This window comes from Chionomys nivalis, chromosome 10, assembly GCF_950005125.1.
Source record: "Chionomys nivalis chromosome 10, mChiNiv1.1, whole genome shotgun sequence".
NCBI lineage: Eukaryota > Metazoa > Chordata > Mammalia > Rodentia > Cricetidae > Chionomys > Chionomys nivalis.
The window spans coordinates 10,121,584-10,136,453 of NC_080095.1; the positions used below are offsets into that span (position 1 = coordinate 10,121,584).

The following is a 14,870-nucleotide window of genomic DNA, read 5'->3' on the forward strand; positions in this document are numbered from 1 at the left end:
GCTGTGTAAATGGGGATGTGGTTCTACTGAGACAATATGAAAACTGTGGGGTCCTTTAGAGAATTACACACTACAATGTGATCCTGCAATCTCACTTCCCAATGAGCAGAAAAAGAAGCAGAGATAGTGCATAAAAGCAGGAAAAGAGGCAGGATATATAGAAGAGACATGTGAGTAGGAGAGGCCAGAAGTGTCAAAGGAGTGAGATAAAGATGACAGAGGATAGTGGAATAATCAATGTAGTCACATTACACTATAAATGAGCTTGGTGATTTGTTTATAAGTAGAATAAAAGCTATAGGTGGAAAAAGAATATTTTCAAATAGCATGCAATGTTAATATACATATACCTGTCTGCTCTTTTAAATGTATCTTTGTTACTGATTGCCTTTGTTATTGTATATGTGGCTGGGTGTTTGTGTTCTTGTTTCAGAGATACATATTTTCTCATCCTATATAAATAGTTTAAATTAAAGAGGTTACCACAGCATCATCTGACAGCAGAAACCTGCTCTGAGGTCAAGTGAGCACCAGGGCTGGGATTCAGGGTTTGACTTCCAGGTCAAGGACTTTTTTACATGGAGTAAGCCTCTGAAGACATTCCAGTTCCCATTCCTCTTTATGATCCCAGTGACTTGCAAAGCACCAGAGGCAGAGAACATAGCTCAGTAGTCCATGTCTGCCTCTTTTCAATGTGTGGCACACTGCTACTCATATGTGCAGTCTTTGCTCATTTTTCCTTTTCATTCAGGTGTGTGGTGTTAAACATGAATAGTGAGATTCCAGGACATGCTGTGGTTCAACTACAAAGTAGTCTTGAAAAGGTTATAAAGTCCAGAATGAGAATAGGAGTCACCAGCTGAGGGTGAAGTTTCCCTCTACTTCTCCTTGTCCTCAACCTTCTGTTTTCTTTGCTTGGTTTGACTTATCCTCCCTACTTCCACATTCTCAAGATCCATGCTCAGCAAATTGATCCCTTACATAATAAGTTATGAATGTTGGATAACAAGAAAGAAGAATCTGTGGTTTCTGGCGTTTATTTTAGTAGTGCATAAATGCAGTTATCAAAAATTATTTTCTCTAGGAAAATGTGATGTTTTGAAACATTGAGCTAGGCTGGTAGCTCCGTGAAAGAGTGTTGTGTGACCATGTGAAAGGTCATAAGTTTAAGAACCAAACTCACTTCAAAATAGATATTAAGCATTTAGACAAATATAATTTCTCATTTTTATATACTTAAAGGAGGCAATCTCATGGTAGGAACAGGAATGGCATTTCCCAGAGTATAAAAGTTGTGGAGAAGGAACAAGTCTACAGGAGTTGATCTCTTGGTTTCCATAGGAACCAGTTCATCCAATGTCTGCAGCATCCATGACAGAGTTTTAAATAACTACACACTGTGAATCAAATGCAGGGTGAGAACAATGTTTGAATGGGTGGAAATTCTAATTAACTAGACTGTGTGTGCACAGTGTATGATTTGCACATGTGTCTGGAGGCTAGAGTTGAGTTTGAGCATGTTCATCAGCTGATTTCTATCTTCTTTTTGAGACAGAATCACGCAGTGAACCTGGAATACACATGTTCAGATACAACCATTGGATGGCAAGCCTTAGAGCATCTCCAGTCACAATCCCTCAGAGCAGAAAATATAGGATAAACCATCACACCCAGGATTCTAAGCTAAGTGTTGTGAATCAAGCTAAGATACTAATACTGGGAGGCAGGCATCTTACCATTGAGCCAACACTTGAGCTCTGGATATTACCGCTATATATTGATAAAAGAATTATAATCTGTAAAAGCAAATATGTGTGCTACATAATAATTTTTAAAGGAAAAATGTATTGGCAATTATGGATTTTTAAACCATTAACTCGCTATGTGAAAATGAATGCCTTAAGCCCAAATACGTATAAGTCTTCATAAATGACCGTTAAAACTCTGACTATTTTGGAATTCTGGAAATGGGAAGATAAGCAGGATCTGCAAAAGAAGAGGGAAAGGTAACAATTATCAGAATATATTGTGTTGAAACTTTTTAAGAAAATTAAATCATTAATTATCGACAACATGGCATTTGATGGTTGGGCATGGCAAAACACATTCTTAATCCATTCACTAGGGAGACAAAAGCAATAAAATCTCTTATAGCTTGGGTCTATATAAAAAGTTCAAGCAACACAGATTCCCTTGTCAATAAAAGAAGAAAGTCATCTGCTCTACCTAAGAATGTGAGAGTGTTTTGGGGTGTGGATGTGTTCGATAGGTATGGAAATGTATTGGGAAGTGGGACTCTCATTCTCTCTGTGTGTCTCTGTCTGTATATGTTTGAATGTGTGGTTGTATTGAAGGAGGTCTCTGTGTATGGCTGAGGTTGCAATTTTGAAGCCTGTCATGTTCCCTACATCCCTACTTTCATGTGAAGAGTTTTCAATTGTCCTGCCTTTTGATCTATTAATGTTATCAACACTATGAACAAAACCAACATGTGAATGAAACTGTTTCTGTCATCTTAACTCTCATAATCCATCATAAGGAAAATCAGAACATTAAATCAAGGTAAGAACTTGTAGGTAAGAACTGAATCAGAATCCATTAACTGTTTGCTAGCTTGCTCTCCATGGTAGTTCGCCACTCACAGTAAACAGATTATGCAAAACAAAACTAGAGGTGTAAAATATGAGATACCAATATATAGGAAATTTTGAATGTTCTCCAGAATCAGACAGAGAAGGTTGGTTATAGCTCCTCATTTCCTTTCCCTGGTGATTTACATTACCAAGAATTTACATTACTGTGCAGTCCCATGTCTTCCATGGTTATCCTCACCACAAGGCAAGGTTCCACTGTCATATTTTCCCGAGTCATGTGAGGATCAGCTTACAAGTTTGCTCCTGAAATGGATGAAAAGGGTAAAATTTTAATGAATTTGTTGAACCTAAAATATATCAGAACCAATACCTCTATTCTAATCCCAGGTTTTTACTTTTGACCAAGAATATCCAGAACAAATATGTCTCCATAGCAGTCAATGAGAGGAAGACAAACAGTAAAAAGGAACATCTCATTTGCAAGATTCCTGAGGCCATATGATAGCCCCTATAAGAACTCTGTAAAATTCAGAAAAGTTTCAAGTGTTCCTGTCACAGCAAAGAAATTCTACTTAGTGTGATCCTATGCAAGTTCAGCCTCAGGAAGAAGCCATGTCCAGCTTTAGGACAGAGCTAATATCTAGAAACGCATGTGTTTGTAGAGCTTTTAAATTTTACATTGATCCTAAAGAGACATGACAGTGTGGAAACACAACATTCTCTATGTCTGTGGTGAAAAGGAACTAAATAGTGTAGTGAATTCCTAACAAGGAAAATGTTTACGCAGAACTACATTAATGCTTCAATTTCTATAACTGTCATCAATTTGTATGATGTCTTATATCTGCGCTGAGTATTGTCTTCTGCCCAGGTCCAACTACAATATGCAAATACGACTTCTTTGTGCCCATAAAAACCAGTCCTGCCCTGACCCTACAGCTCTGGCAGGGGAGACAAGCCCTGGATTCCCAAGTCCTCCCAGTCAGGGTTCAGCATTCAACACAGGACACACACCATGGACTTAAGGCCCATATTGGTTTCCTTTGTCCTTATTTTAAAAGGTAATTCATAAAGATGAGATGCTGTGTGTTGTGTGGACATGAGAAAGAGAACAAAATGTCTTTTGTGTCAGTTTTCTAACCAGAATTCTCTGTGTTTACAGGAGTCCAGTGTGAGGTGCATTTGCTGGAGTCTGGGGGACGGTTAGTTCAGCCTGGAAAGTCTCTGAAACTCTCCTGTGCAGCCTCTGGATTCACCTTCAGTAACTACTGGATGAATTGGGTCCGCCAGGCTCCAGGGAAGGGGCTGGAATGGGTCGCAAAAATTAATCAAGGTGGTGGTACCACCAGGTATACCGATGCTGTGAAGGGCCGGTTCACAATCTCCAGAGACAATGCCAAGAACACTTTGTACCTGGAAATGAACAATCTGAGGTCTGAGGACACAGCCATGTATTACTGTGCCAACAGACACAGTGAGTGAAAGCTACTGTGAGCTCAGACACAAACACTCCTATGGGGAACACAGATCCAGCAGGTGGCGCTGAGAGCACTTAGAAATCAGGTTCACAGAAGATACTGTTCAGAGAAGCATGGAAGACTGGACTTCTCTGTGTCTGCATTGCCTCTCTATATCACACTTAGGGTTTTTCTCTACAGGTATAGTGTGTAGTAACCCTGAATGTCCAAATGATTATTCAAATTTCTGTTTCAAATTGTGTTGTTTGTGTTTGTTTATTACAGTGTTTCTCCTTGTTTCCCTTTAACTGTCTCTCTCAAAGTCTCTCTCAAAGTCTCTCTCAAAGTCTCTCTCTCTCTCTCTCTCTCTCTCTCTCTCTCTCTCTCTCAGTCTTTCTCCCTCACTTCTCTCTAGGTGTGTGTGTGTGTCTGTTTGTTTGTTTGTTTGTGTATGTGTGTATGTGTGATGACATATGATGCATTTTTCTTACAATCTGTACCACTTGTTTTGACACAAAATCAATCACTGGGCCTGGATCTCAATGTCTGGATAGTGTGGTTGTCCAGTGGGTCCCAGTTATTGTTCTATCTTCACATTCCCTATATGCTGTATCTGGTTTGTTACCACACCCATTTCTCTTTTTTAGTTATGTATTCTGAGTTCTGTGATCAGAACCCACTGACAGGTTCTTGTGTGGCAAAAACTTGAATTTCACAGCCCCATTATATTTGTTTTTTTTAAAAATTTAAGGATGTGCTTTTATATGAACGACATGCAAATTATCACACAGCACAAAATTATCCAATTTAGTGATCAGCATCAGTTCCCAAAGAAGCCAAAGAAGATTGTAAACCCTAGAAGACACAGGCAGCTCAGAATAACATGTGAGTCTAGAGGACCCTGTGCCACCTGTTTATCTCCATGAGCATAATACTACCCACAAAGAAGTTTATAACTCTAATTAAAGCAGTGTATTTTTTTTAGCTTTTAAGTGTCCTTTATTTCCCTAATTTTTATGCACAAAGATGTCAGAATGACACTGGATATTCTTTTGATCTCTAGTCCTTGTGCACACTGATTAAACAATGCAATAAATTTGAAACACATTCTACACATTGTAGAAATACATGCAGTTTATTATAGGAAAGCATACCTGCAAGTCATAAGAGCAGACAAGGACTAAAGTGATCACTGAACAGCTAGCATTTCAGTAACACTTTTTGCTATTTGTAAGGTCTCTGAAACAGACACATTTTTCTGAGGGATGTTTTCTTATCCTCATTGTTTTTTTTAATATTTTTTATTGAAAAAATTTCCGCCTCCTCTCCACCTCCCATTTCCCCCGTCCCCCACTCCTACCCCCTCCCCCACTCCTATCCCCCTCCACCCACTCCGCTCCGCTTCCCCCCACTCCTCTCCCCCTCCCCCACTCCTTTCCCCTCCCTCTCTAGTCCAAAGAACACTCAGGGTTCCCTGCCCTGTGGGAAGTCTAAGGTCCCCCCCCTCCATTCAGGTCTAGGAAGGTGAGTATCCAAACAGGCTAAGTTCCCACAAAGCCAGAACATGAAGTAGGATCAAAACCCAGTGCCATTGTCCTTGACTTCTAATCAGCCCTCATTGTCCGCCATGTTCAGAGAGTGAACATGAGCAAGGAAAACTGTGTATTTTTTAAAAGTTCTCATTAAATGCTGTGATTAGCTCAATGGTCTATTTCTTGTGTAGTTTATATGAGAACTTGATTCAAATGGTAATATTTTAAAATACATTTATCATTGTTATTAGTAAATACTGCATTTGAAGCATCACTACCCCCTGTTAACGTTTATAACATGGTTTCTGTCATTCAAGAGAACAGTTCAATTTTTCTTTCCAAGAAATTGTCCTTACTCTCACTACTCTAAGTTTTGAATCAAGGGTTAACAGATAGCTCCGGGAACGCAGAGTTGAGAGGTGATGTCCTCATGAACACACCTTGTTCTGCCCTCCATCTTCTGATTGGGATACTTCACCTTGACCTGACACAGAGCAAGAAATAATGCCAAGTCTTGAAGTGCATTGAAAGGTAAGGAATATGAGCAGTCATATCACCAAGCTTCATCTCCTATTAGTGACTGTTAGCCAAACCTGAGGAAACGGGATGGGATCCTTAATATATGGCATAAAAGTGATACTTGAAACTTGGACTAGATCTGATGTCTTCTGAGTCACATCTTCATCTCCACATACACAGTGAAGAGACAGTTTATTCCATAATTAAATTTTGTGAATATGGAAAATATGACCATATAGTAATTTGGTTAATAAAAAAGAGGTGCCATTAAAGGTGAGCCCTATTACAAAACTACATGACAAATTTCTAAGACTAGAAATTGGTGATTGATTGAATGAAGCAAGTGGTAGTATATTTAATAAACTATTCCTCATATCCTGGTGTGAATACTGAATTCTTTCCATGCCCTCCAATGCTTTCTCTGTACTCTAATGTCTTTGCTACTCAATTCCCTATATCACCAATCACAATCTAAAGCTTGACATTTATGCTGAAACTCTGAGAAAAAGAATCAAAAAAAATCAGAATTCTCTAGAGAGGGCTTTGTTTAGACTTGACTCCAAGTCAAACTGTCAAATAGTGAAGTAGGGTGTATGATGATAAGGACATTACCTCTTAATACACAGGGCTGTGTAGGTAATCTCAGACCCCTCAAAACTGAGTCCTTGCAGTTGGCTCATCACATATCTCCTCCCATCATATTGTCACACACATGCCCTGAGTAGGCTGTGAGCTATATCAGTGCAAAAAGAATGGATTCGTTCCTTTAGAGAGGGGATATGGGATGTTGTGGATCCATCAAGTGTCGCCAACATCACTCAGGGAAATTGGAGCAGGGTCGGGGTTGACAAGCAGCACTAAAGGCAATATCATAGGATTTTGAACATGGAAGAATATCAGGAATTCTATGGGTCAGCAAAATTAGTAATATCAAAAGTACAAGACTTCTGGGAACTGCACCAAAACATATACAACCTAACAAGAAGATGGTGGGTTTATAAAAAGGAAGATAGGTAAGTCATAGATGTCTTTATAATAACGTTACAGACCACATGCTCTTTTCTAGACTCATGCATTAATAATGTTAAGACAGTTATTTCATCTTGAAAGAAATGCGAGGAGTCAGTTTTTACCCCCTGACTTACAAAGAAATGTGTGACCTTGTGTATGGAAGTTTATCTTCCAGTTCTGTTATATCCTTTCTTGGGCTATGGGATACCATAGGCTGTGGGAACTCATAGGTCTCTCACACACATTCCTGACCACAGTTCAAACAAACACGGTTCTTGTCTACTGATGAGAGTATTGGATCTTTTCCTGTGACTGGTGACAATACCCCAAAGTGAGTGTTACAATTTCACACATATGTCAGTATAGAGGTTTTAAAAGGAGGTAATTAACAATGACTATTTTTTTCTTATACTCAGGTGTGTTGTTCCAGGTGAAGCTTCAGGAGACAGGACTTAGACTGATTAAGCTCTCACACTCATTTTCCCTTACCTGCACTGTCATTGGTTATTTCATCACCAGCCTGGGTCTAGATTTGATAGCTACAATGGAGGTCTTAGTGTTGGTGAGTTACATATTAGTGGTGGCATTGGTGGCACTGGTTATATTCCATCCTTTAAGGGCTAACAGTTCATCATTAATGAAACATCTGAGAACCAGTTCTTCCTGAAACTATACTCTGTGACCACTGGGGATGCTTCCATGTATTGTTGTGAAAGAAACGTGATGAGGGCACTTCTGTGTGAGCACAGGCACAAATTTTTTTCCAGAGATACATATGATCAGGAGGGCATGATAAGTAGATAATAAAGTCAAGGATTTAAAATCAGAATAGACATGAAGAAAAATACTGGGGATTTTTCTCTAGTCTTTTTTCTCATATTGTTTTTGACCTGTTAAAACAGAATATAATTGCAGCTAATGGCTGTGTGCATGCATTCTCTTATGAGATAGGACATACTTAATAGAATTTGTTCACATACAGATGCATCAGAGTATGCAGTCATGTTTGTAATTGATGCTTAAGATGTGATACCTTACTGATATGACGAGGTCAGTTTCATTTTAAGCAAATTTTAAGCAAGAAATTTGTATGTGCACCTAAAATTAAGAGAAATGTGGCTAGAAAGCTGAGCATGGTTCCAAATAACACATTATGGGCAGAGAGAAAAGATGCCCAAGTCTATGACTGTGTTCTGATATATACAAATATCAAATATTCACACATTCATCATGTATCATAGAAATTTGTGATCCAACTATATATCTACCATTTACAAATATTTAGTAATACAGCCATCCACCTACCAGCCTATAATATATCTATCATATATCTGTAAACAAACTGACATGACATTTATCTTTCTGTATTAACTGACTTAATAAGATAGGAGCAAAACTAAGTTTACTATGTACAAACTGATGTTTCTATATGTCAGTAAACACAAAAAGAAACATTGAACTACTGGTACTATAGTGTTAAAATTTTGTCATTACACTTTAATAGTTCCTGTTCTACATTTTTTTCTATATGAAGCTTAAATTGCCTTTCTTGGGACTTTTTCTGCACACTCTACACGTGACTACTACTGACCTTGGGCTTTACTGTGAAGCTACAGAGACCTCCATTCTGCATAACACTGTAATGATTACTCTGGGATTTCAACTTGACAGGATCTGAAATTAACCTAAATGTTGTCTACTAGGAATTTCCATGAGGAACTTTTTCCTTCTTTCTTATATCTTTTGTAAATTCCACACAGAGAATATTATTTATAACATATCTATCCCTCCTTCTCATATGCTCAATGCCAACTTCACCACAATCTTCTATCATTCCTTGTGTCTTCTTGGTCATATTATTTGAAAAATGTCCCACTTAAATGAGTGTGGGCAGCACTGTTAGATAACAGACTAGATAAAAGCACATGAAAGAAAGGAATCTAACTTTTTATCTTTTTGTTTTCATTTCTGACAAGTTCATCTATCCTTAACTGCAGCATTTATGCACAGAAATTAGAACCAATGTCTTCAGGCTTCCAACATACAGTGAAAACCAGTAGTTCTCAAGTAATCTTGCAGGATTTTGTACTGAGATTTGAGCTGCTCAGGTAGTCTGAACAATTTACCAGATTCCAATCTTCTCCAGTATGAGACTCTACTTTTGTACTACTCAGACCATATTCTGTAAGAAATTTCATTAATCCCTTTTTATATACCCATTCCACTACTTTAGAAAAACCTGACTGCTTTAGAAAGCCCTGTGATCACCCCTCCTATTTTGTCTTGTCATTAATCAAGTGACAGTCATCCTTCTCTTCTGTTCTTTCTGTGTGTTTATATTATTTTACTGCACATACAGGTAAATTCTGAACTCAATTCATTTTCTGGATCATGACATTTCTGCTCAATGTAGAGTCCATAAGATGATGAAAAATCAGAACTTGTTGCTTTCTGTAAGGTTATATTATTTCATACATACATATGTATACACATACAAACACACACTTGCATCAATTTTACTACCCATTCTTTCTATGATCAATATGAATGTCATTCCTATGTATTACCTATAGTAAATATTTCTTCTATAAAGAGGAGATTGTGGACATCTAAGACACTATTCAGCACTCGTTCATCTTCTACTTCATGATTAGGGATAGGAGAAACCAATTCCTTTAAGTTCCTGTTGTATTGACCCTCTGTCACGGTGGCACAAAATAAATCTGTTCTCCTTCTCATTGGTTGTCTCAGGAAATTTTATAACCACAAAAGGAAACAAAGAAAAGTGTCATTTAAGACGTTTAGGAAGGAGTGTTGCCTATTTTCCCTTGACAACGGGATAATCTGCAAAGATAACAATGTTTGAATTCAGCTTTGAACTTCCCTTACATGGAGATTTATTTTTATCAAAAATCAGAATAAAGAACTCCATCTCCTACAAACTTTCTGATCCTCAACTCAAGGTACTCAATTCCCCATATAGAAACATGTCCTCCTCTTCAGTACTTGCCATCATCTGGGGTCCTGTCTTTTTATTACCTCAGTTAACATAACTTCAAGCCTGGTGGCATGCTATTGCTTTTAATGAAGTGTTATTACGTGGTGTAGGAGTTTATTCTGTTTGTGTGTTGATTTCAATGGTTAGTGAATAAAGAAACTATCTTGGACTAGTTGATAGGGTGGAACTTAGGTAGGTAGAGAAAACAGAACTGAATGCTGGGAGGAAGAAGGGCAGAGTCAGAGAAGCCATGGATCCTCTACCGAAGATGGACACCGATTAGAATCTCTGAAGATGAGAACCTGTGAATTGCCTTCACCAAATATGGTTTCATGAACCAAGTTCTCCTGAAAGTTCGCCATCAACACCCTCAAAAATTACTTTGCTCAACTGCTGACTGAGATAAACCTAGCACAAAGGATATACCATGAAAGACCTAATTAACAGTGCCCTGAAACAGCACGAAGCATTATCCATAATTCTATGCCCATATTTCCAAATACTGTTTATATGCTCATTTACATTTAAAGGGGGATATGATATTTATATATATAATTTGCATTGATACAGATCTTGGTTTATTGATACAAATTTAAGGTCAGTTTTGTTGTACATAACAAAATATTCATTATTTCTGCTCTTTATGAAGGTATTGTGATTCTATAGTTCATACAAAATGTAATGTAGAATTTAAAATGCAGGTTAATAGATAATCTATAATAGTCAAGTTTATAGTCATGTTAGTTAGATTTTCCAGATGTATAGTGATACATTTCAATTAGGTAAGTATTCTTCAAAGCTTTCAGAGACCTTCAAAATATGGCATTTAAATGTTTTAATGACTTAGGACTTTTCATGACAATGAGATACATCTGTTCCTGGCAACACCAAGTTAGTTCAAGAGGAAAATGGACATCAAAGGGCTCCTTATAAAGGTGGTTAGCAATCTGGGCAAAAAACTGCTCTTGCCTGAACTGCTAAACTGGACATGCAGTACCCAGAGAAAAATGACTGTTGAACTTGATTAAAGGTCACATGATTCTTCTGGGTTCCTGCTTCACAAAACAGTCTGTGAGACATTCTGCAGGATACAGAAGAGAGGGACTGAACTGTCTTTAAAATCTGCTTTGAGAAAAAGTCTGCTGGATACTATGGGCCTGTAGGCTGAAGACAGATGCCCCCATTGTAAAGAAGAATTTTGAGTGACTGTGCAGGCAGCAAGATGTCTCTGTCATTTCTAGAGTTTTGGAAGTTGTTTATAGTGCACTTCTAGTTTACTTAGGTAATATATTCTTCTGAAGTCGTTGATGGAGTTAAAAAATTTATACTTAAAATTTTCCTTAGTTATGATAAAAGAAAAAGTAGATATAAATATTGTAACTGTAATTCTTGCTTGGCAACTGTTTTGTTATATGTAATTTTACTTTGTTAAAGTTAAAGCCTTCCTTTTTGTTTAAACAGAAAAGGGGAAATGATGTAGGAGTTCCTTTTGTTTGTGTGTTTTTTCATTGGTAATGAATAAAGAAACTACCTTGGCCTAGTTGATAGGGTGGAACTTAGGTAGGTGGAAAAAACAAAACTGAATGCTGGGAGGAAGAAGGGTAGAGTCAGAGAAGCCACAGATCCTTTGCCAGAGATGGACACTGGTTAGAATCTCCAAAGATGAGAACCTGTGGATTGCCTCCATGCAAATATGGATTCATGGACCAAGGCCTCCTGAAAGGTTGCCATCAACACCCTCAAAAATTTACTTCACCTAATTGCTGACTGAGATAAACCTAGCATACAGGATACACCATGAAAGATCTGATTAACAGAGCCCCAATTTGCATGAAGCAGTATGGATAAATCTATGCCCATATTCCCAAATATCATTTATAAATGTTCTTTTACAATTACCCATGGACCTTCTGATCTATCAACAATGCAATAATCATACTTATAAACATAATTGTGTTCTGTGCTACAAGCTGAGCAGGAAGACAAAGAAGGATAGAGAAAACATATTTAGATAGATAGACAGTGAGACGAGACTGGAATCAAGATCTAATCTACATGTGAAGTAGAAAAAGACATGATTTCCTGAGTAAATTGGGAGCATGGGGATATTGGGAGAGGGTTGAAGGGGAGGAAGAGGGTTGAAGGGGAGGAGAGAGGCAGGAAGGGGAGCAGAGAAAAATGTAGAGCTTAATAAAAAATAATAAAAAATAAAAAAGATGCGAATTCTATGTTAGGCAGAATATTTGTCTCCCACTGTCTTGAAATTGAGGAGATACTCAAGAAGTTTTGATTATTTGTGTTTTAACAAATACATGAAACATAAAAATATATGCTTGCCATCCTTCTCCCAGGAACCTGCAACTGCCCCATAGGTCTGGGATGCTAGTCAGTACTCATGTTCCTCCTCAGCAACCTTGCCAAAATGGAATCCCCAAGCCATTATTCATTTTTCAACTGAGTTCTTATATTTTTACTCCCAATCCCTCTTCATTTAGACTCCCCAATTCATATCACAGACTTGCATATGCTCTTCATTTGTCTCACTAAGTCAACACACCAATATAACGACCTATCTTGCACCTATCACTCCCATAACATCTTCCCTAAGGGGTCTCATAAAGTCTAACTTGCCAGTACCCTGGTGTTCTGTGTCTCTTCTCCCAGCCTCTCTCTGTCAGGAACCCCTAAAGTTATGCCTTCACTGTACAGGGACCCATCAGTTGCACAACCTGGCTAGAAAATTCAAGTAGTAAATTTGCCCTCTTCTTGACCTCTGATCTCTTCTCAAAATGCAGCTATCACCCCATCTATTATCCTGGACATGTTCTACTGATTCACCTACACTCAAATTGCACAGTTCGCTGGTTTCTACCTGACATATGACCCATGTATGCCTAAGAGAACCCCTGTATTGACCTTGCAAATCCTTACTATTCCCTGGTCACCTCCACAAGCACCATCAGCCACCTCAGGTCTGTAGCTCCTTTCCTAGACCCCATATGTCAGCATCTGAGCTGGTGCCATGCTGGATTTATTATCAAAGTACTTCAATGTGGTTTGAAATAAAATGTGGATAAACCTTCATCACCATTTCTATTTCTAAAGATTGCTTTGCCTATCCATTTTTTCATATATAGTAGTATCTTTCTTAAGCATTTTCTTTGGGGATTTAATTTTAAAACAATTCATCTATTCAATGAGTACTATTCTTTCTTAATTTTGAGGAATTGCATACCCAAAATATATACAATTAATTATAATCACATTTGTACCCCATTTCCCTTTCAGCTACCCCTAATCATCCCCCAAATAAACATTTCACAACGTATTGACCTCTTTAAGTCTAGTTAATGCTGGCCATGTGTGCATGCATGTGTAGCCAGGCACTGTAGTATAAGAAACCTACTAATGATCACATTCTCAAAAAGAAAGTGTCTCAGTTTTCAGGAAAGATCTACATTCAGCAGATTATCAATAAGAAGGAAGGCGTGGATAATAATCTACACAATGGTTTTGACTGGCTTGTTCATAGGTATGCTTACACAGAAAACAACTACCATTATAAGTTCATGATGTGAGAGCCATTTCAAATCCAGAGTTCAGCAGTTCACAGTGCTCTTCCTTATGCTCAACCTCTTATGTTCTTTCCACTCCCTCTCCTCAGTGTTCTCCAAGACTTGGAAGAATGTAAGTGGAACTAGAAACAGTTATGTCATAAAATATAAACAAATGTTGAGAAGGACAAAGACTACCTATTTCTTTCATATTCAGAACCTAGATTCATTGTGTTAGGTGTTCTGCCGTCTACTTTATAGAACATGTAAGTAGAAGGGGAACCCTAGAAAAGGAAGACATCTTAAGTGAGAGACAAGGAGAATGAAGCACAGGGTAATGTTGGTACTGTTAAAGGAAAAAGGTGGCAGTGATGATGAAAAATTGATGAATAGGATGGAAACCAGAAAAATGGTTAAATAACAACAAGTTCATTCTAAAACATAATCAAAATTTTGGTTTTGATAATTATATTATTAGGTAAATGAAAACTATTCTAACACAAAATAAAGACAGTCATGAGTTGCCTGGTGTAAAGATGGAAGAAAATAACAGAGAAGTAGGAGTTTAAAGGAATCAAAGAGAGAAATTCAGAATAGAAAATAAAACTGCACTTGATGCAAATGGAAATAGGTCTCTTTAGCAAGTGCAAAGCAGTGGAGAGAAAAAGTGACAAGGGATATCTCACTTGCAATTCTCCTATAGCATGAGAACAGCATGGTCTCAAAAATAAGTAAAATTCAGAAAATTCCCAAGTGTTCTTTGAGCAGAGAGTGAGTTATGCTAACAGCATCTGAATGTTGTGACCTTGTCAAAGAGCCACATCAGGGAGAGTCCATTCCCAGGTCAGAAAGTAGGAAATTTGAGCTCCTATGTAGAAACAAACCTGTGTTTGGCACATTTAATTTCATATGTGTACTGAGGAGACCTGATTGTATGTATCTGCATGTTCTGTCCACACTCACATAAAGGAACTAACTGGAGCGTTGTGAATTCTTCACAAGGAAAGTGTGAATCCAAAACTACAATTTTATATCAATTTCTATAACTGTCATTGTTGATTTTGATGCCTTATATCTGTTATAATCACTGCCTTCCCTCAAGGCTCCAACTCTAGAGAAATAGAGCAGGAAGACATGCAAATGAGGGTTCTCTGTGCCAATGAAAACCAGCACTGCCCTGACCCTGCAGTTCAGACAGAGGAGCC

General features: G+C 37.9%; 1 gene segment (V, D, J or C); it reads left to right on the forward strand.

The window, feature by feature from the left end:
- Positions 1-3,583: 3,583 nt before the first annotated feature.
- LOC130882800 (immunoglobulin heavy variable 3-74-like) lies at positions 3,584-4,076 on the forward strand. The segment is given in 2 exon segments: positions 3,584-3,655; positions 3,757-4,076. Coding segments are annotated over 2 exon segments (366 nt in total).
- The last annotated feature ends 10,794 nt before the right edge of the window (positions 4,077-14,870 follow it).